The sequence below is a fragment of the Artemia franciscana genome, chromosome 17 (assembly GCF_032884065.1).
Source record: "Artemia franciscana chromosome 17, ASM3288406v1, whole genome shotgun sequence".
NCBI classification, from domain to species: domain Eukaryota; kingdom Metazoa; phylum Arthropoda; class Branchiopoda; order Anostraca; family Artemiidae; genus Artemia; species Artemia franciscana.
This window is the reverse complement of record NC_088879.1, coordinates 20784355-20808609: the sequence shown is the minus strand read 5'-3', so window position 1 is coordinate 20808609 and position 24255 is coordinate 20784355. Positions and strand designations below refer to the sequence as shown.

Genomic DNA, 24255 nt, shown 5'->3' with positions numbered 1-24255 from the left:
AGATAAAAATTTTGAGACACATTTGTTTAAAAAAAAGTTCAAGTCAGATAAAAATTATGTTGTCAACACAGCCCCCAGGTCGTGGGGGCTGGTGCTTTAAGCTATGCCCTGGGGGTATATATCATTCTTATGAAAGAATGCTTGTATATTGAGTTCAGGGTAACTAGCCCCCCCCCCCTTCACGCCTCCCCCCAAACCCATTCAATAAAATTTTGAGATTGACATTTTGTTAAAAATAGTTCAAAAATCAGATAATTAAAACCCCAAGTTTCACACAAACCCCCAGAACCTGGGGGCAAGTGTTTAAGTTATTCCCTGGGGAGGAAGCTGCTAAGTCTTGTTTAGGCTGGGAAGGTATTAATAATAGAATACTAATTGCTCATTTTATGACTAAAAAGTTCAGAGTATCAGTTATAGCAGTGTATGCCTCTGTTGAACTGACTGACGGAGATACTAATGAATCACGTGAATTTTACTTACAGTTGCAGGAACAAAAAAGACAGGGTTCCAGATAGAAATATGGTGTTTTTGCTAGGGGATTTTAATGCCCAGGTCAGTAGAAATAGAGATAGATGGTGTCCTAGCCTAGGTAAATTTGGTGTAGGAAAAGAAAACAGTAATGGCTATAGAGTTTTGCAATTTTGTAGGTATAACAATCTAGTTCTAACTAACATGGTTTTTAGTTGTAAAATGGCCCATAAGTTGACGTGATATTCACAGTAAGACAGCAAGCCTTATCGATTATGTCATACTAAACTGAAGACTGGCAGGATCAATACAAGATACTAGGTGTAGCATTTGACTATTTGTAGTTTATTTATAAACCCAAGCACCTAGATCAAATACAAAATATAAGCACAAGCAAGCAATGTTAGGCACAACATAAGCATAAACAAGCGGGTTAGTCCATAATGCTGCATCTCCCTTCTTTTCATGAAAGGTGGTCTGCCTACAAATCCGGGCTTTTAGGTGGCCTAACCACTCTGCCGCTGCGGGTGTGCGGCATCACCTTTGATGTAGTGGTAGGGGATTTAGTCCCTGTGGCTGGGCTGTCGGGAGCGGCATTTTCAGGCGTAGGCACGATGGTTGGTGGAACAAGGGGTGGGTCAGAAGGTTCTCCTTCTTCTCTTGGTGATGGAACATTTCTTGGCGAGGTTTCGATGTCTGTGCGGATTGGCTGGGGTGATTCGGTTAAGATGGGCTGGGATATGTCATTGCTTTCGTCCTGTGTGGTGGGCTGGATTCTGACCTCTTCCTTGGCTACGGGAAAGGAACGGCGGGAGATATGGACTCTATTTCGTCGCAGCCTGGAACCGTCTTCTGTCTCCACTACGTATGATCTGGGGTTCTCATGGCATGATATGATTTTCGCTTTGGTCCAGGGGCCGTTTGTTTTCTTCTGGATAAAAACTTGGTCTTCCAGTTGAGGTTCACGTAGCGGTTTCGCAGTCTTATCGTGATAGCGTTTCTGTCTTTCCTGTTCCTTCGATCTGTGTTGTAGGAAGGTCTGAAGGGGGGTGACTCTTGGTTTTAGCTGGTTATATGTTGATGGTAGGACTGACCGTAGCTGGCGGCTCATGAGGAGTTGAGCAGGTGAGGCATGGCCGTCAACTGGGCTGTTTCTATATTCTAGAAGTCCAATATGTGGGTCGTTTTCACTTTATTTCGCTTTGGTTAGTATCTGTTTGCAGGTTTGTACTGATTTCTCCACCAGACCATTTGATCTCGGATAGATGGGGCTGGAGGTTTTCAGACTAATTCCCCACTCTTGCGCAAAATCTCGGAACTCTTGTGAGAAAAGTTGTGAGCCGTTGTCTGAAGTTATCAGCTGAGGGATTCCGAAACGTGCGAAGTTGGCTTTCAGTTTGTCGATGATTGCGGTTGATGTCTGACGTGACAATTTGTCTATTTCAAAGTATCTCCTATAATAGTCGGCAGTGATGAGATAGCAGGTCTTGTTCCAGTCGAAAAGGTCAATGCCAATGTGTTGCCATGGGAGTGAGGGCGGCTGGTTGCTAATCAACGGTTCCTTTTGATTATTTGCTGCAAATTTAGCAAATGTTTCACATTTCTGGACGAAGGACTCAATGTCAGCGTTCATCCCTGGCCTGTATACAATCATCCGGGCGCGCTGTTTGGTTTTGTCGATCCCAAGGTGTGCTGAGTGTAGCTGATGAATTATGTTGGTTCTGAGAGGATGGGGTACGACGATTCGTTCACCTTTCAAAACTAACCCATCGTGGATTGCCAGTTCGTCTTTGATATTCCAGAATCGAACGGCATCTGTTGGGCACGACTGGCGTGTACCGGGCCATCCTTTGAGTATGAGTTCTTTGACTGCCTTGAGTTGAGTGTCTTTTTCTGTCTCGCGGCGTATTTCGTCTAGTTTGGAGTCGCTCACTGGCAAGGATTTCATCACTGTATGCACAAAAACTTCGATGTCATTCTGCATTTTGGTATCAACGTCTGGCAGGTGCAGTCGAGAGAGTGCATCTGGGACTGGGATATCTGACCCCGGGCTATAGTGTACTTCGATGCCGTATGGCTGGATCTGAATCATCATTCGCTGTAGTCGTGCTGGTGCCGTATGGAGTGGTCGTGATAAGATGGTCTCTAATGGGTGATGATCTGTTGTCACGATGGTTTTTCTTCCATAGATGTAGTGATGGAAGTGTTTGCACCCAAACACGATCGCATACAGTTCCTTCTCTAGTTGAGAATAGTTCTGTTCAGTCGTGCTAAGGGCCCTAGATGCAAATCCTACGATCTTCCCATTTGAGGAGAGCTTAGCTCCAAGTCCATGCTTTGAAGCGTCAACCTTGAGTTCGACCACTTTGCATTTATGGTCGAAGAAAGCTAGATTTTCTGATCTGATCTAGATTTTCTTTCATACTTGCTTCGTGATCGGTTTCCCATCTGAAATCGGTGGCTTTAGTAAGATCTCTCAGTGGCTTATTTTTCGAGGATAGGTCGGGTATGTATTTCGATAGGAAGTTGAGCATTCCTAATAGTGTCTGTAGCTCTTCTTTAGACTATGGGCTTGGCATGTCTTGTATAGCCCTAATCTTTTCTGGGTCTGGTTTTATCCCGTCTCTGCTAATGATATGCCCGAAGTACTTGACTTTGTCTTTGGAAAATTCGCATTTTTCACTGTTGAAGCAGATTCCTTTTACTCTGGCTCTTCTAAGAACGGCGGATAGTCTCTGGTCGTGATCCTCGCGGTTCTTTCCATATGCCAGAATATCATCTACAAGTATTCTGATACCTTCCAATCCTTCAAACGCCTCTTCCATTTTCCTCTGGAACTCGTCTTGCGCAGACACTAGGCCGAAGGGGTATCTCTTCCATCTGTATCGGCCGTAGATAGTGCTGAAGGTTGTATAGTAGGAGGATCGCGTGGAAAGTGGGAGTATCCAGTAGCCTGAGCGGGCATCAAGCCTGCTGAATACTGCTGCTCCATCCAGTTCAGCAACGGCGTCGTCGAAAGATGGGACCGGATAGTAGGGGCGTTTTATCGCCTTGTTCAAGTCAACAGGATCGATGGATAGTCTCACACCACCATCTTTTTTCTCCACCATGACCATGGCATTAACCCAGTCTGTTGGCTCACTGACCTTTTCGATGATATCGAGACTTTCTAGGCGTTCCAACTCGGTCTTGAGCTTCTGCTTTAGGGCTAGCGGTATTTTCCTAGCTGGATGTACTGTGGGTGTTGCATTGTCTTTTAAGTATATTTCACACTCTGTTTCGAGTTTGCCTATACCCTTGAAAACATCGCTATATTCGCTGACTGGTGATACTTCAATGTTCAGAACAAGCTTGATCAGGTTCATGTCTTTGCTTGCTTTAAACCCAATTATAGGTGTGGTGTTTGACTCAACCACATAAAAGGTGAGTTGCTGTGTAGGCCCATTTTTGTAGCGACAAGGAATGTTGCAGACTCGATAGGGTATTGTCGATCCACAGTAGCTGGTGAGGCGTTGCGTGGCTTTCAGAAGCTTTGGCTTTGGCGACAGCTTGTCCAGGTACTGTGAAGGTAGGATGTTGACCTGAGCACCCGTATCGATCTTGAAATCAATGTGGATCCGCCCACAAACAGAAATTTCAGCAAAGATTTCATCCTTGCTGGAGTCCTTGTTGATGGCATACAGGAACACCTCTGTTTCTTCCTGGTTGTACAGGTCACTGGTGAATGCTGGAGTGTTTGTGGCCTCATTTCCAACGATATTCACCGCCTTACTTTTGCAGACTTTTGCAAAATGATTCTGTCTTTTACACTTGGCACATGTTTTCCCTTTTGCAGGACACACATGATGGGGTGAGTAATTTCCGCCACAAAAGTAACACTGTCTTTTTAAGTGAGAAGCTGGAGCGACTCTTTGCAACAGCATCCACTTCTTGTTTTATTTCCTTTTGTTCGAATGTCTTTAGTTGTGCTTGGGTTGACTCGTGAGCTCGACATATTGTGACAGCTTGGGCCAGAGTAAGGCTGTCACCGACGGCTAATAGTTTTTCACGTAGTTTAGGATTTCTGACTCCACTAACTATTTTGTCTCTTACCATCTCACTTTCACTTAAGTATCCACATGGTTTAACTAAAATCTTGAGCTCTGTTATGTATTTGTCAGTACTTTCTGTGTCGTTCTGGTCTCTTTTCTGAAAAACATAGCGGGAGAACACTTGATTCTTTTTGGGGGCAGCATAGTCTCTAAACTTCTTGAAGTAGATCTCGATTTTGTCCTTCTCATCATCCGCAAGCTTAAAAGTGCTGAAGATTTCTCTGCCTTGTGCACCAACCCAGATTAAGAGGTAGGTACATGCTACTTTGTCAGACTTGTCAGCAAGGGGGCCTTGGCATATGAGCTTAGCGTGGTTTTCGAATGCGGTCCATTCTGAGTCGAGGTTGTCTGCATTCCAGTTTGTTGACGGGTGGTTGATCTCCATGACGTCTGACACCATGTAGCATTTGACTATTTATAGTTTATTTATAAACCCAAGCACCTAGAACAAATACAAAATATAAGCACAAGCAAGCAATGTTAGGCACAACATAAGCATAAACAAGCGGGTTAGTCCAAAATGCTGCACTAGGGTATATAGGAGTGCTGTTATTGATGTCAAAAGTAAATATATCCGTCTAGTAGTGTCTAGGGTTAATTTAAAGCTGAAATTTCGGAAGGGTAAGTACCTCCCAGGAAGTTATGATGTTAGTAGACTCCAGGGTGACTATTTGATAGAAACCTTCTAGGAACAGTTGAATACTGAAATTTGAAATTTGACAATGTGGAAGATGGTTGGAATAATTTTAGAAAAACAATTTGTTAAGTTGCTGATGATGTCTTAAGGAAGAAAGTTAAGACTGTAGCTTAGAATATTAGTGAAAAAGCTTTATGTTTGGTAGAGAGGAGAAGGGGTTTTTACTAGAATTATCTGAATGATGGTTCATAGGAAAACAAAAGGAATGTAAAGAAAGTGGAGAAAGCATTAAAATATGAACTAAGGAGGTGTGAAGTGGAGCTCATGGATAAAATTGCCAAGTATCCAGAAGATACAGCTAGATGGCATAATAGTAAAATATTGTACTTGCATGTTAATAAATTGAGAGGGAGTAGTCAGTCTGGACTTGTCCCAGTTAAAGATAGTTTATCTATAACTTATCATTATTGATAAGGGAAGAGTTAGAGAGAGATGGGCAGAAAAATTTAAAGAATATGCTAAACCAAAATACAGTTGCAAGAAAAGATATAAAGGAAAATGAAAAAGTTTGTGATGCCTTGGATGTGAAGGAAGATTTGTATTGTGAGGAAGAATTAACAACAGTACTAAAAGGATTAAAAATAATAAGACTCCAGGTGCTGTTACTATGGTAAATGAGTTTTTTTTTCAAATATGGTGGCTCTGAGGTTAGAGATAAGTTAGTGAAGATTATGAATATTATTTTTGAAAAAGGGGAAGTACCTAACAATTTTAGGAAAACCTTAATTAAACCACTGTATAAGAAAGGTGATAAGAATGAGTGTTGTAATTATTGAGGCATTAGTCTGGTCTCTGTAGGTAGCAAATTACTTAGAAATATGATATTTTTTAGACTGAGAGATGCTGTAGACCAAGTTTTAAGAGAAGAACAGTGCAGTTTTAGAAAACGTTGAGGATGTGTCAACAATTGACACGACACAATTGTATGTGTCCTCATTAATAAATGAGGAGTGCCTTAGTTGTCAAACACCGTTGGTCCTCAGTTTTATAGATTATGAGCAAGTTTCCGATTCTGTTATAGAAGAGCTTTGGCAAAGGTTTTATCCTTATATGGTATACTAGACAAATACATTAAAGTTATTAGTGCTATGTACAAGTATAATAGTAGGAAAATGAGGTAGGAAATGAGGTTAGCAGCTGGTTTTGTGTTAAATCAGGAATTAAGCAGTATTAGCTTCTATCCCCCTCTATATGAATCATTTTGATGGACTTTGTCATAAGGAGCACAGGAAAGGTAATGGGAGACCATACGATCAAATGGGGAGGAAAGACTCTCCTAGACTTAGATCACACTGATGATTTAAGTATCCTAGATGAAAGTGTGAGCAAAATGAATGAACTTAAAGAGGTTTTGCAAGCTCAGGGTGCTAGAATAAGCTTTAAAATCAATGTTAAGAATACTAAGTCACTAAGGCTGGGAATAAGTGAAGATGAAAGTGTGACGTTGGAGAAATGATGCTCGAGAAAGCTAATGTAGGTTTTATCTCCCTGAAGCTGCTGTCTTGACACGGAATTCCTTCAGATCACCTTTTGCAAGTTTATATCTCTTTTATATGGTCTTGCCTTGAATACTGTCATGACGTCAGTCAACAAACATTCTTCGCTGTCCCATTGTCTGTGCATATAAATAGATTGTCAAGTTTGCCGACTCTTGAACAAGCAACATATAATTGTCCATGGGAAAAATAATCCGTATTCAGATCTATACCTCATTATTCTAATGATTGCCCTTGAGCTTTGTTGATGGTGATTGCTAATCGAACCTTTCCTGTGTCCCGGTCGTCATTTATACATATCCCCCCCTGTGCCCCCGGCGTCCCCGTTGTAGTTGTGTCCCTGTGTCCCGGTCATCATTTATATTACCCGTGTCCCGGTCGTTATTTGTGTTCCGGTGTCCTTATAATGACGTCAGTCGACAGACACACAGACAAACAACTTATTTTTATATATATAGATGTCCTGGTGTCCCGGTCGTCATTTGTGTCCCGATGTCCCGGTCTGTAATTTCGTCAGTCGACAAACATGACGTCAGTCGACACGTCCCGGTCGTCATTTGTGTCTCGGTGTCCCGGTCTGTAATTTCGTCAGTCGACAAACATGACGTCAGACGACAAACAACTTCATGACGACATACAGCTCAATCCTTGTAATGACGTCAGTCGACACACAAACATGACGTCAGTCGACACACAAACATGACGTCAGTCGACAGACACACAAACAACTTATTTATATATATATATATATAGATAAATGTCCCTGTGTCCCGGTCGTCATTTGTGTCCCGATGTCTGTAATTTCGTCAGTCGACACACAAACATGACGTCACTCGACAGACACACAGACAACTTATATATATATATATATATATATATATATATATATATATATATATATACTAGCTGTTGGGGTGGCGCTTCGCGTCACCCCAACACCTAGTTGGTGGGGGCGCTTCGCCAAACCCCCCAAGCCCCCCCGTGCGCGTAAGTCGTTACGCGCCATATTAGTTACGCGCCATTGTAGTTGTGTCCCTGTGTCTAATGAATATATATATATATATATATATATATATATATATATATATATATATATATATATATATATATATATATATATATATATATATATATATATATATATATACACTAGCTGTTGGGGTGGGGGGCGCCCCCTCCCCCCCCCCCCGCGCGTAAGTCGTTACGCGCCATATTAGTTACGCACCATTGTAGTTGTGTCCCCATGTCCCACCTGTGAATATATATATATATATATATATATATATATATATATATATATATATATATATATATATATATATATATATATATATATATATATATATATATATATATATATATAATATACAACATTCTTTGCTGTCCCATTGTCTGTGCATATAAATAGATTGTCAGGTTTACCGACTCTTGAACATGCAGCATTAATTGTCCATGGGAAAACAATCCGTATTCAGATCTATACCTCATGATTCTAATGATTGCCCTTGAGATTTGTTGATGGTGATTGCTAATCGACGATTCCCTGTGTCGCCATCGTCATTTATATATCCCCCTGTGCCCCCCGTCGTCCCCGTTGTAGTTGTGTCCCTGTGTCTCGGTCGTCATTTATATTTCATGTGTCCCGGTGTCCCAGTCTGTGATTTCTCTTTGAGGGCCCTGGGCGTCATTTATATTCCTTGTGTCCCGTTGTCCCGGTCGTCATTTGTGTCCCGGTGTCCTGGTCTGTATATACATTCGTTTTTGAATTGGTCTTTTTTTTAGTTTTTTACTTTTTTTTAGTTTTTTTAGTTATACCTCATGATTCTAATGATTGCCCTTGAGCTTTGTTGATGGTGATTGCTAATCGAACATTCCCTGTGTCCCCGTCGTCATTTATATATCCCCCGGCGTCCCCGTTGTAGTTGTGTCCCTGTGTCCCGGTCGTCATTTGTGTCCCGGTGCTTTATTGATGGTGCTTGCTAATCGAACATTCCTTGTGTCCCGGTCGCTTTCTCTTTGAGTGTCCCGGTCGTCATTTATATTTCCTACTAGCTATTGGGGTGGCGCTCCGCGCCACCCCAACACCTAGTTGGTGGGGTGCCAACCAACCCCCCCCAAGCCCCCCCGCGCGCGCAAGTAGTTACGTGCCATTGTAGTTGTGTCCCTGTGTCCCACCTGTGAATATAGATATCTATATATATTAAAATAAGTTGTCTTTGTGTGTGCGTGTCCAGTGACGTCATGTTTGTGTGTCGACTGACGTCATGTTTGTCGACTGACGAAATTACAGATCGGGACACAAATGACGACCGGGACATAGGGAATATAAATGACGACCGGGACACTCAAAGAGAAAGCGACCGGGACACAAGGAATGTTCGATTAGCAATCACCATCAACAAAGCACCGAAACACAGGGAATATAAATGACGACCAGGACACTCAAAGAGAAATTACAGACCGGGACACCGGAACAAAAATGACGACCGGGACAAAAATGACGACCGGGACACAGGGAATATAAATGACGACCGCGACACTCAAAGAGAAATTACAGACTGGGACACCGGGACACAAATGACGACCGGGACAAAGGAGACAACAACAACGGGGACGCCGGGGGGCACAGGAGGATATATAAATGACGACGGGGACACAGGGAATGTTCGATTAGCAATCACCATCAACAAAGCAGCGGGACACAAATGACGACCGGGACACAGGGAAACAATAACAACGGGGACGCCGGGGGGCACAGGGGGATATATAAATGACGACGGGGACACAGGGAATGTTCGATTAGCAATCACCATCAACAAAGCTCAAGGGCAATCATTAGAATAATGAGGTATAGATCTGAATACAGATTCTTTTTCCCATGGACAATTATATGTTGCATGTTCAAGAGTCGGTAAACCTGACAATTTGTTTATATGCACAGACAATGGGACAGCCAAGAATGTCGTATACTTCCAAGTTTTACGTAGTAAAAAATATGTATATCTATCTATATTCACAGGTGGGACACAGGGAAACAACTACAATGGCGCGTAACGACTTACGCGCGCGGGGGGGCTTGGGGGGGTGCGAAGCGCACCAACCAACTAGGTGTTGGGGTGGCGCGAAGCGCCACCCCAATAGCTAGGATATACATATCTTCTATATATATAAAAATAAGTTGTCTGTGGATGTGTGGGTCTGTCTGTCGGGTGACGTCATGTTTGTGTGTTGACTGACGTCATGAAGTTAGTTGTCGTCATTTTTGTTATGAAAATGACGTCATTAAAGATATTTAAGACATGCGTTCACGTAGAAATCTATTAATGTTTAACTGTAAAATGACTGATGAACTTACAATGGCAACAGCCGAGGAAGATGCTCAAAGTGTCTATGCCAAAAAACTTACTGCTGATAGAGAAAGTAAGAAAAGAAAGCGTGCCGAGGAATCAAAAGAACAGCAAGGAAACAGGCTTGAGGCTGATAGAGAAAGTAAGAAAAGAAAGCGTGCCGAGGAATCAAAAGAACAGCAAGGAAACAGGCTTGAGGCTGATAGAGAAAGAAAGAACAGAAAGCGTGCCGAGGAACTACCAGAGCAACGCAAAACCAGACTTGCTGCTAAAAGAGAAAGTGAAAAAAGAAGGCGTGCCGAGGAACTACCAGAGCAACATGAAACCAGACTTGCTGCTAAAAGAGAAAGTGAAAAAAGAAGGCGTGCCGAGGAATCACAAGAACAGCAAGAAATCAGGCTTGCTGCTGATAGAGAAAGTAAGAAAAGAAAGCGTGCCGAGGAATCAGAGCAACCTGAAAGTTATCGCCTGGCATTCAGGTACAGCCCAGTCGATGATTATAGCTTGAGTAGATGTGTTCAAATCGGGACTATGTCTAAAATTTGTCCCTATTGCAAGGCCTTGAAATTCAATGATGAAACAATGGGAATGTGTTGCGCCTCAGGAAAATTTAAACTTCCTCTATTGGCTGCACCACCAGAGCCATTGAAGACTTCCCTTACTGGAACCACGTCAGAATCTAAGCGTTTCTTGTCACAAATCAGAAAATATAACTCATGTTTCCAAATAACGTCGTTTGGAGCCCAAATCGAAAATCCAGATCAATTTATGTCTACTTTCAAAGTAAAAGGGCAAATTTATCATAGAGCAGGGTCCCTTCTACCATTCTCAGGCGAGAATCATAAATTTTTATAATTGTACTTCATCAGTGATAGAAATTCTGAATTGAATGCACGTTGCGAAATTTCTCCCAACGTTGAAAGGACAATCATTTCCCAATTGCAACATCTTTTCCACGAAAATAATAATTTAGTGCGTCTGTTCAAAACAGCCATCGATTTGATGCCTACTGATACGCATAAAATTGTTGTTTCCGCTGACAAAACGCCTCCTGGCCAACATGTGCGTAGATACAATGCTCCAACTATCGACGAAGTGGCAATCGTTATGGTCGGTGATCAGTTTTTACCTCGAGATATTATTCTTCATAAGCGAAACGCTCAGTTGTTAAGAATTGCTGAAACTCATCGATGCTACGATGCCCTACAATATCCTATCATTTTTTGGGATGGAGCCGACGGCTATCACTTTAATATTAAATTGATGAATCCAGCCACTAACAAAGAAATGAATAAGAAATGCAGTGCAATGCATTATTATTCCTATAGACTAATGATTCGGCAGGATGAAGAAAATTATATTTTAAAATGCCGTCAATTGTTTCACCAATTCGTCGTTGATATGTATGCTAAAATTGAACCAGAACGTTTGCTATATATCCGTCTGAATCAGACCAAGCTCCGTTCTGAACAATACATTCATTTGCGAGATGCAGTTATAAATGACGGTAATACCACAAACGTTGGAAGATTAACAATTTTACCTTCGTCATATGCTGGCAGTCCCCGTCATATGCATGAATATGCTCAAGATGCTATTGCGTATGTTCGTCTCTATGGTCGCCCAGATTTATTTATTACATTTACATGTAATCAATCTTGGGACGAGATACTGCAGCTTTTACTTCAAGGACAATCGGCGGTTCATAGACATGACATTACGGCCCGTGTCTTCCGGCAAAAGTTGAAATCACTGATAAACTACATAGTAAATTTTGAAGTGTTTGGGTCAGTGCGATGCTGGATGTACTCAGTGGAATGGCAAAAACGAGGTTTGCCACACGCACATATACTAATCTGGCTACATAAAAAAATTACTTCGAACGAAATTAATGATGTGATTTCCGCTGAAATACCTGATGAAAATGTCGATAAGGGGTTACATGATATTATTGTAAAAAATATGATACATGGACCTTGCGGTGCACTGAACGAAAATTCACCATGCATGGCCAAAGGAAGGTGCACAAAGCAATATCCTCGACTTTTAGTATCCAACACAATTACTGGCAATGATGGTTACCCACAATATAGAAGGTCCAAAAATGAATTGATTGAAAAAGTATTTCCGAATATTCTAAACAATTATAAAAATAATAAATGGCTAAGTGAAAGAGCGATTCTCGCACCCAAAAATATAGACGTCCACGAAATCAACACTATTGTTTTGACCAAGATTCGAGACCAGGCAGTCCTTTACAAGTCAGTCGACACAGTTTTGGAACCAAATGAAGCGGTTAATTATCCATCTGAATTTTTAAATTCCGTGGATCTTTCCGGGTTTCTACCACACGTGCTACAACTAAAAATAGGCGTACCAATAATACTTTTAAGAAATATCAACCCACCAAAGCTTTGCAATGGCACGCGACTTGCCGTAAAAAAAACAATGGAAAACCTAATAGAGGCCACAATCTTGACAGGGCCTTTTGAGGGTGAGGCTGTTCTTATTCGTCGCATTCCCATGATTCCAACGGATCTGCCTTTTCAATTTAAAAGATTGCAATTCCCAATTCGATTAGCATTTGCAATCACCATTAACAAAGGTCAAGGTCAATCATTAAAAAAATGTGGTATAGATCTTAATACTGATTGTTTTTCCCATGGACAATTGTACGTTGCATGTTCGAGGGTCGGTAAATCTGACAATCTATTTATATGCAGCGACAATTGGACAGCGAAGAATGTTGTATATTCGCAAGTTTTACGTAGTAGAAAATATATATATCTATCTATATTCACAGGTTGGACACAGGGACACAACTACAATGGCGCGTAACTAATATGGCGCGTAACGACTTACGCGCGCGGGGGGCTTGGGGGGGGGGGCGCGAAGCGCCCCACCAACTAGGTGTTAGGGTGGCGCGAACAACAGCTAGTATATATATATATATATATATATATATATATATATATATATATATATATATATATATATATATATATATATTTAACTACGTAAAACTTGCGAATGTACAACATTCTTGGCTGTCCCATTGTCTGCGCATATAAATAGATTGTCAGGTTTACCGACTCTTGAACTTGCAACTCCATGGGAAAAACAATCTGTATTCAGATCTATACCTCATTATTCTAATGATTGCCCTTGAGCTTTGTTGATGGTGATTGCTAATCGAACATTCCCTGTGTCCCTGTCGTTATATATATCCCCCTGTGCCCTCGGCGTCCCCGTTGTTGTTGTTTCCCTGTGTCCCGGTCGTCATCTGTGTCCCGGTGTCCTAGTCTGTAAATTATCTTTGAGTGTCGCGGTCGTCATTTATATTCCCAGTGTCGAGGTGTCCCGGTCGTCATTTGTGATCCGGTGTCCCGGTCTGTAATTTCTCTTTGATTGTCCTGGTCGTCATTTATATTCCCTGTGTCCCGGTGCTTTGTTGATGGTGATTGCTAATCGAACATTCCTTGTGTCCCGGTCGCTTTCTCTTTGAGTGTCCCGGTCGTCATTTATATTCCCTATGTCCCGGTGTCCCGGTCGTCATTTGTGTCCCGATGTCCCGGTGTGTAATTTCGTCAATCAACAAACATGACGTGAGTCGACACACAAACATGACGTCACTCGACATAAGTCCATTTGGCCCAGCATAAATGTATAGTGATTTACTAATGCAAGTTATATGCGGGCAAGTGATTTGCCCGCTTTCATATGTTACATAAAATTTAAGCAATTCACGAAACATTTTGTTTTCATAGAATTTTACCTGGTGCTGTGTATATGCATGTAAGCTACAAGCCTATTTGCAAAAAAATTTGGGTATGTTCTCAGGCAACATGAATATATGCAGCTAAAATTTGTATCAAATTTGTTTTCTGAATTGTGGTCTACCTAGCCAAGAAACTTTTGAATGTCATTTTCCAGCCAATAGGAGAGATAAAGTTTAAAGGATTCATTTTGGGTGTCCCAAATCTGTTGGTCAGGAATGACTCAAAGTCAAGTAACTGGGCTGGTCAATATTGTTTCAGGTTCTAGCTGACCATAAAAAAAAAGTTTGTGCCCATTTTTGAGCAAAAACAATTTTGTCTTGATTTCAAGAATACATAGGGGTTCTGTATACCCACAGCGTATGTATATAAGCTTCAAGTTCCTTGGAAAAATTTGTTGGTGTTTTCTACTACAAACCCCTATTTTGAAGAGAGCAAAGTTTTGGCAGTCTTATTCTATCCCTAAGTTATGCACAACTAATGTTTACGAAAAGGTAAATATAGAGGATGAGAATTTAATTGAAAAGACTGAAGAAATACTTTTTAAAAATTTTAATATTAAAATAAATGACAACGATAAAAAGTTCCCTTTCCTATATTGGACTGTAAAATTTCATAAGAATCCCCCTAAACCACGGTTTATTGCTGGAGCAGCTAAATGTCCAACCCGCATTGCTGCTACTGACCTTTCTTTAATTTTAAAGGAAATTGTAAATAAACTTAAAACCTATTGTTCTGGTATTAAAAAAATTTCTAATTTTAATCCATATTGGAGTGTTAATAATTCACTGCAGGTGATATATTCTTTAACAATGGTTTCAGCTAAAAGAATTGAGTTTTTCGATTTTGCGACAATGTATACTAATTTATCACTTAATGTAGTGTTTGATAATTTAAAAACTGTTATCAAGAAATCTTTCCTCTTATCTAGTAAAAGGTTCTTAAAGATAAACATTTATAATAAAAAAGCTATATGGACAAATTGCTTTAATACTACAGTTAACTTGAGATGTTACAGCTTGGATATGATTTTTGAGTTGTTGGAATTTGTTTTATACAATACTTATATAAGATTTGGGGGTGATTTGTACAAGCAAATTGTGGGAATTCCCATGGGGGGGAATGCCAGCCCATTTATAGCTGACTTGTTTTTAAGTCAACTAGAATATAAATATATGATGGATAAGAATAATCCAATTAATTTAAAACATGCTTTGTCAAATAATAAAAGATATTTAGATGATATTTTGGTCTTAAATTGTAAGGATTTCATTGATATTTCTAAAAATATATATCCATCAGAGCTTATTATTGAGCCTAGTCATGGCGCTGGTCATGAAGATCATTTCTTAGATTTAAATATTAATATTTGTGATAATAATAAATTAAGTTTTAGAACGTATAATAAAACGGATGATTTTGATTTTGAAGTGATTAGTTTCCCATTCACTGAAAGTAATATACACTCAAATATCACATATTCAGCGTTTTTCTCACAGTTACTTCGCTATGCAAGGATTTGTAGTAATTATATTGATTTTAAAAATAGATGTAAAATCTTAAGCCAAAAATTGATATCAAGAGATTTTTCTGCAAATAAATTAACTTGGCAATTTAAAAATTTAGTTTTCATTATAACGAACTTTTAAATAAATATCAAAAGAATTATCTAGAAATACTTAAAGAAATTTTCAACTAATTTCGGAGGTTCGAGAAATGTTGTCGCAGCGCCATTTATTTTGAATTGTGTTTCTAATTAAGCGGATTTTCTTAAAAATTAGCCACTTGGTAAAGATAAATTCTATAATTGTTTAGTTCATTCAGGTTTTTTGCAATGTGTTAATATTTGTGATTTGGTAAAATTTATAATATTTAGTTTACCTATTGTTGCTAAAGGGAGGGATATATTAACAGGATAAGCTTGTTTTGGTTTTACTTGGTTGTTTTACATTTGGTTTTTTTTTTTCTTTCATAGGCATATATTTTGGGGGTGATACCTGACGCGGGGATGCCATGGATATTCTGTGGTAGCCACAACACTGTGCTGGGTAGAGAATTTAGAGTGGCGAAACCCTATATAGGCCAGTGTATTCTCCTGATGAGCCCTTATGTCGGGTGTTGCCTCTGAATTATTTGTCTATATTATTTTTTCTATTGTTTGGTAAATGACGACTTATACTTATTGACGACATGACTGCCTGTCCATGGATTATTCTTTATGGTTGATTGTGTGTGGCTATGCTGTTTGACCTATGTGATTGTATGGATGAGTAGGGTTAAGGCCTCATCCAAGTGCTGGTCTATATTAATCACTAATTTAGGAAAACAGTCTTCCTTTTCTCCTTCTCTCTCTCTCTCTTTTTTTTTTCTCTTTTTTTTTGTGTGTGTGTGTTTGTGCTGTTGCATTGGTGATTTCTCTTTTCATGATATGTTTTGACTCAACTCCCAGTAATACTTGAAGTATTACTTATGTTCTATTTTGATGGCCTGGGTGAATAGACTTCCTCTTGGTATATTTGACTATTTCACTGTGATTATATTCTAAGTTTTTGCTGGGCCTAATAGTGTCAAAACACTGTTAGCTGTTGCCTAGTCTTAGCCCATCAAGAAACAAAAGCATATCAAGCGATCAGACAACCAAATCCAAGGATGGCCACATTCTCTGCCAAGTTTGTCTCTGAACAATGGGTAATTTACATAATTTAGGAACATTGACTATAGGGGTGATGTTGACACTAGAGGCATACTTGTCAGACTTTTAAATGTTTCTGAGCAAAATAGCTGTCTAAGTAGTGAGGATGAAAAAAATTGTCCTTTTTGTTGGGAACCAGAATTCTTTTCTGTTTTCCCTTTTGCATTGGGGTTTTCTCTGTTCAAGGACTTGAGGATATGCTTTAAGCCAATCAAGGTTTTGCAATTGGAAGTTTCAAACTAATTTGCAAGTTGAGCTCAAAAGGGCACACAAACGTTGATGTTACCCTCCAAGCAATTTTGACTCTTAAAAAAGGCATAAGAACTTTCAATTTCCTACCAAATGAGCTTCTTTGCAATTTCTAGAACAAACCCCTTCCATAAAAAGTAGCTACAAAAAAAATATGAGTGAAGTCCACACGACTTTTCACTTAGGCAGCAGCATCTTTCTTCTATCTATTTTTATAATCAGGTAATCTTATATTATGAAAAGATCAAATCTGTTACCAAGTACATTGCTTGAGGTCAAAAAGTCTGAAGAGACCTAATGATAAAAGGGATCACTTCTAACTTTGCAAGTTGCAAGTTGAGCTCAAAAGGGCACACAAACGTTGATGTTACCCTCCAAGCAATTTTGACTCTTAAAAAAGGCATAAGAACTTTCAATTTCCTACCAAATGAGCTTCTTTTCAATTTCTAGAACAAACCCCTTCCATAAAAAGTAGCTAAAAAAAAAATATGAGTGAATTCCACACGACTTTTCACTTAGGCAGCAGCATCTTTCTTCTATGTATTTTTATAATCAGGTAATCTTATATTATGAAAAGATCAAATCTGTTACCAAGTACATTGCTTGAGGTCAAAAAGTCTGAAGAGACCTAATGATAAAAGGGATCACTTCTAACTTTGAAAAATGATGATCGGAATGTGACAAGACTTTTTGATACCATTCATATTCAGGTCTTACTATTGGGAGGGGTCAGGATTTTCCTTAGGAGAGACTGAAAATATGAGAAGTGTGTATGTATTTGCACCAAATTTTCAGTTTTTGTGGGAGGGCTGAGGTTCTTCTGGATCTGAGAAGATTCTTCGTTCCCCACCCCATCCTTTGTGCCCACATTTTTAAGATTACACAGTTTCTTCAAAACCTACACATTCTGCACAAACTATACAAAAAGTGTTTACAGTTTGTCTTGAAGGAATTTCGTCAGTATTACTTTTTAAAATGTTTCGTTATTATATATTTTGTTTATAGATGATTTATTAGTGCAATTGAGACATATCACATGGAATATCTGATATGTAGAACCAAAACCAAGTTTACTTTTTTATAATATAAGACTCAATGTCGTCATCATCGTTTGTGTCAAGTTGTCAACTAACAACTGCATTTGTTAGACAGTTTTTTCTCTAGGGAAAATTGTTATGCTGAAATGGAGGAGCAGTTAGCAAGATGGTTTACTAAATAAGTAAACCATTTGTTACCATTAACTAATAAGTAACCTAAATAAGTAAACCTTGTAAAACATTAACAGATTCACATAAAGGCCGCCTAATAGCATAATGTAACCTAAGTACAATCTTTTACTTCATTATAAAAACAATTTACAATACTTGGGGTGTGAAATTCCTTTGTATAGCCTAATCACATGCAGAGTCCAAATATGTACCTCCGGTTGAAGAGATACTAGAAGTTAGCCCTCTCTCCATATTGATAGGAAGAACCGCTCACGAGAATTTGACCCTAAAAGCTACATCTTTGACAGTGTCTAAAACCCCTGTGATCTTCTCATTGTCTTTCTCAACTTTTTTAATAATTGCCTGCAATAATGCAATAGTGAATAACCTTCCTCCGTTGCGGGGGGACTGTGAAACTTAATGTTTAGTGGCAAATGTGGTACCATATGTAACTTTTAAAAATAGTACGATATTCATATATACGTTATTCATGGTTTGCATGGTTTACAAGGTTGCAAGGAGGAGGGGGCTGTGTCTTCTCTAAGGATAGCCATGATGATTTGGTCTAAATAAATCTTTGACTACATTATCGGTGGCTGGATTCTTTTCATTAACTATAAACTGGTCCTTCAAACTAACACAAAAAGGGCATGCAGCTCCCCATATGTAATGATGTAAAAGTTGGCTTTACGGTTTTCTGACAAAGTTGGTAGTGAAGGGGGGGGGGGATTTAGTCATTAGTAAGGGTAGGATAGTGATGACGATTCAGCCTTAATGGACCTTTTACTGTGTTCTTTTGAATCTGAATTTTTCCTTTGATTAGAAACTGGTCATTTGTGCTTAAACAAGAAGGGTTTTAAAGCTTTTCATATACCTTTATTTCTCTATGTTTATCCAATAAAGCACAGCCAGTGCTGATTCAGTATAATCCTTTGCATGGGGGTCAGGAATTCCTAGCTGCCTGATATATTGTCTAGACCAGACTAAATCCTTAAGTGTCGTGAGTCCTGTCCTATAGAAAAGTATTGGTCTTTTAGTATTTGAGATTAGAAACATTAAAAGCTGAAGGGAACTTGAAGTTCAAGCATAATCTAGTAGAAAAAAATTAACTAAAAGGATGACAATTTGCTCTGAATTTTGGATGATTGACTTGATTTCTTTTTTCAGTTGGGCTTGATGCTGCTGGCAAGACCACCATATTGTACAAATTAAAACTTGGAGAAATTGTCACAACGATTCCTACAATAGGCAAGTGTTTATTATTTTTTTTCATGTAGTTTTAAACAGACTGCTAAACTGAGCTCTTTACTTGAAAACTACTTTTGTGTAGAAAAATGTCCCAGTTACAGTTAATTACATAGTAAACTTTGTTTTGTTACTTTGGTACTCTAATGATCATTGTTAAAATGTTCCATTATGGACATAGAGGCAAGAGTAAATAAAACCAAGTGTCGTTTTGAACAGCTGAGAGTGAACCGTATGCTTTGAAGAATCTAAAAAGAAAAGGTGGATGTTGTCGTTTTTAATTCTGAACGGCTAAACTTTATGCTGTTGCTGTGGTAATCTTATGCGTTTATTTATTGTCCTTTGGAGATTTATTATTCATTTCTTTAAGCTATTGGCGAGACAAAGAATGTTGAAGGGATTTTATGGTTAGTATATTGTGAATTTAAAGACAAGTAGATGTGTGATAAATTTGTGATTTGGTTCTTTTCTAACAAGCTACTGGAAAATAAAACTAGCTTTAGTGAAACCTAGCTAGTGTGGACTTTGAAATCAGCAATAAGCTGAAATAAAGATTATTATTAGGTTCACAGTGTGGAGGAACTTGAACTATCAACAGTGCTGCAGGATGACCTTGAGGAGTGGCACCCCTCAAGGAGTAAATGATACAGCAATGCATCACATTTTGATAAATGGATCATTTCTTTTTTTGCGGGGGGGGGGGGCTTTAGGGCTGAATAACTTCTTCCTAGCTGTGCTATTTTTAATGGACTGCATTGACTTGTATTTTGTGTTTGCCATTATGAATAGACAATGAGTTTGAGACAAATGGCTCGAGACTGTTTGTTTCGACTCTTCTTAATAGAAGAGTATCACCAAATTTGGAAAATTTGGTGACCAAGATTGGCTAAGGGTCGCGCAAAGCTTCCGTTCTACTTGAGGCCCAAATGACTTCATGCTGTCCTGTTCCAATCAGATGAAGCGATTTGTGTATACTTGAGAAGGAGCTCTTAGCCATTGCGAACCAATATCAGATGTTCTGAACTAAACTTGTTAGGAGTTTCAGAAACAAATTTGCCAGGGTAGGGATATTAAAAATGAGGTGGCATAGAATTAATTTATTCTCGTCGGAAGGAAGGAGCACATACGTGTGGGGTTAGTGTTCATGATGAATAAGGGAGTTTTAAGTCTTGGTTTGGTCTTAAATCTTGATTTAGATTGTTTTTTCTTTGCGAAAAGGCCCTTTATATTTTATGATATGATAGTTCGACATGGATAACTATACTTAATTCAGAAAAGCAAATGTACTTATTGAGCCCCTTTCCTCGAAGAATTGCTATCCAAAAAGTTAAAGTTTGATGTAAAAAAGAACAGAGATGAATTGAAAAAAAATCTCAAATTAAAGAGTGATATTAATACTTAAAACCGGTGTAAATTATTCTATTTATGATAGGGACGGCCCCTCCTCAACAAACCTCTATTTCCGCTCTTTTATAGAGCTTTAAATTACTTCACATCTCAGTTTCAAACAGTCGGCTGTACGAGAAGTGTGATTCAATCCCGCTTTCTAGGCCTATAATGAGAGAAAGGTTGAGATGGCTAGGGCACGTTCTGCGGATGAAGGATGACAAATTGCCGAAGACTGTCCTTTTTCGTCAACCATCTAGTGCTAAAGGGAAAGCAGGTCGTCCGTGGTTGGGTTGGGAGAATTTCATAAAGGAAGATTTAAAAGGAATGGGACATTCATGGGAGGGTGTAAAGAGGGAGGCTTTGAATAGATGGAGGAGGAGCCTGCGTAGCTGTATCGGCCTCAGGGGGCGTGGTGCTGCGGTGAGTTGTTAGTAGTAATAGTTGCTCTTTTCAGTCATTTTAGAAAACATGCCTTTCTATTTAATATTTGTGAAAACGGATTTTCTGTTGCACATTTATTGTGCTAAATGTTGCTAATGTTTCCTTGAAATTTCTGGCATATTTTTATTCTAAGTGAAAATGGTTTGAAAATTTAGACTATTTTCAGTGTTTTGACAATGGTATCTTCTGATGCCACAAATACCATGTACTACCAAGGGCAATTATTGGTTTTGTAGTTTACATTATATCCTTTCAGGTTTTAATGTTGAAACTGTGGAATACAAGAATATATCATTTACTGTCTGGGATGTTGGCGGCCAAGACAAGATTAGACCTCTCTGGCGTCACTACTTCCAAAACACCCAAGGACTTATTTTTGTCGTAGACTCCAATGACAGGGAGAGAATTGGTGAGGCTCAGGACGAACTTCAGAAGATGGTAAAAATGTTAAATTATGGTTGACTATTGACGAGCTAAAATCAATACAACAATTGTCATAAACCTAGCAACTGCTGAAATTAAAAAAGAATATATGCAGCTGTGTCTCACTTTCCTTGTCTTAAAGAAGAAAAAAAGAAACTAACTTTTCGAAAATATCGTGAAAAAATTAACGTATTAGATTTATTTATTTCAGCAACAGGAAGATAAATAGAAAACCCGTGATCAATTGATTCGAGCAATTTATTAAATTAATTTTCGGTGAAATGACATTGCCGATATGCTTAGGTATCCACTGCCAGTTCGATCTTTCCCTTAGAAAAAAATTTATATTGAATTGAATTTATTTTTGAACCCTCGTAAACACAATAACAAACGGAGCGTAAGAGAAAAAAAAAGAAAAGGGAAAGACGGAAAATGACAAATAAAACAAAGTTAAAATTCATAAATTAAGCATAATAATTACCCAATTAACTACACAAAGACAATACAGATAATAGGCGAAATAATTACAAAAAAAGAACGCGACACTTTTACTGTTCTAAAAGAGAACACAATGGGTGTCCATTGATTCCTTATTATAAGCCTGAATGCATCTGCCGGTGGCAGCATTAGGATCTATAATACCTTATCTCCTGTTGGCCCAAGAATTGCTTGTCCAAGGTGGGGGGCTGAGGAGATATTTAACATACAGGTAATAAATTCGCTAGATTTTTTTTATCTCCGTCGCCGAGAAGGTACGCCAATTAGCTGCAAGGAACAAAAAACTTGGAAGCGCATATGAGTTTTAGCTAGTAGCTGGCGATTAAAACTAAGTTTAGCAGATACTATACTGCCGTAGGCACTGGACGTCCTACGCTGGAAATGACGGATGAAGAGCTACCAATTGGGAGGCCAAGATGTCTTATTTTCGGTTTAGGAGCAGCCAATGTTCCATCAAGATCAACTTTATATCCTTCAGGAGCTGGAACCGAGTCAAACCGTACGGCATTAGACTTTACAGTCCGTACCGGCGGTGCTGATCTCCGTTTCTTGGCCCTTCAGCCAGGAAGTGCAATGGGGAGTTGGGGGCCGGCCATCCTGTGCTTTCGCACACCCTTCCTGTTTACCTTCCCCAGATTTCTCCAGGTACCCATTTAGAGCTGGGTCGACTCTGGCTAAGCTTACAGAGTCACGCCACTGACCCCCGTCCCAAACCGAAGAATTGGGTTCACTGGGATTCGAACCCGCGTCCTCTCAGACAAGGGATCCCGAATCCAGCGTTCCCACCCACTCGGCCAGGACGGCGTTAAACTGAAGATTTATCTTAGAATACTCTCGACTCAGGATGAAAAACATTTTTTTTAAACGCCAGTACCACTCGGTTGGTTAAGCAATAAGAGTACATCATCTTCACAGATGATCTACTAGGGAGTTATGATGTACCAGGGAGTTGATGTAAGATCGAATAGGTATGGGCATCAAGCCATGGCTAATTGTAGAAAAAGCCAAGATAGATAGTCCGTTTGAGTGAGAGGCAAATCTGGCTTTAACACCCTTATTAGGATTGCATATATATGGTGTTCATTTGTTGATAGATAAGTCTATCTATTATCCAATTATGCGTTATTCCTAGGGCAGAAGAACTAAGGTAGATAGTCACAGAGCTAAGATAGTCATAGAACCTATAGTTTTCCAAGTGTTTGGTTAAATGGCACGTGCAAGTGGCGGGAGTAAGTATGCCCCTCTTGTTGGAACAACACTTGTTTGTTATATTTTAGCAAGGCACGCCCACCTAGAGTCTCAGGCAGGTTGACCAATAATTCAAAATTGACATAGGACCATTAGATTGCCTGGATTGAGAGGTAAACAAGGCACACCTACATCGTCTGATCAAGAAATAAGAGATACATCTATCCCTTGTGATATACAAGAGGAAACCGTTGGGACTGTGGGTTCAGAGTACAGTTATTAAACGTGATTGGGATTGCAAGGGCACCTTGTCTTACACCATGGCAAACAGATATGACTATTTCTGGAATCATTTTGTCAGGCAGATTAATTATAACATTAAGTGAGTATGTATATCATACAAAGAAAGATTAATACAAGTACTGACCCTACGTTTGTACATTTCAATAAAGATATGCGCGTGAATTACCGATTCAAAAACACAACTGACATCATGGCTCCCTACAACAAGTGACTCTCCTGATTTACCAGCATCAGTCAAAACTGATGACAATGCCGTCAGTGCATGAGTGCACCCTATTCCTTTCTGGAACCCAAATTGGCATGGGGGAATATAAGATTTATCAACCAATTCAGGCATTATCAATTTCTCACAAATTTTGCAAAAATAGTGGCTACCGCTATAGGCCGGTTTGAAGAATATTCATTTAAGGGTTTGTTCTTTTTAGAAACAAGAGTAAGACGGCCAGTTGAAAACGAAAAAGGAACTATTCCTTTTCTGAACACTATTCGGAAAAGTAGAGCAAGGCAGGAAAGAAGTGAAGAGGTTCCACGGAGAAGGTGTATAGCACAAACGTGATTTTACCTCTCGAGAGAGGCTTCTTGATTTCGGATTATATTATAAAGGTCAAAAATAGATACAGTAGGTTTAGATTTGACCTCTTTCGAAACTATCTGTTCAATTGGGACCTTGAAAGATTTTCTATTAGTGGGTCTGGTTTTGAAAAAATTCTCGAGAAATTTTGTTCTCATAATTTGGGAGGGATG

At 39.2% G+C, this 24255-nt stretch overlaps 2 protein-coding genes across 2 annotated transcripts in view; both read left to right on the top strand.

Moving 5' to 3' along the window:
* LOC136037985 (WASH complex subunit 4-like) overlaps positions 1-24255 on the top strand; it is a 444769-nt gene that overhangs the window by 221742 nt on the left and 198772 nt on the right. The window lies entirely within an intron of this gene.
* The window catches only part of LOC136037979 (ADP-ribosylation factor 4), a 38478-nt gene that overhangs the window by 8975 nt on the left and 5248 nt on the right, over positions 1-24255 (top strand). The window contains exons 2-3 of the mRNA XM_065720875.1: positions 19192-19272; positions 21356-21537. Of these exons, the coding sequence (XP_065576947.1) occupies positions 19192-19272; positions 21356-21537 (263 nt within the window). The remainder of the gene's footprint in view (positions 1-19191; positions 19273-21355; positions 21538-24255) is intronic.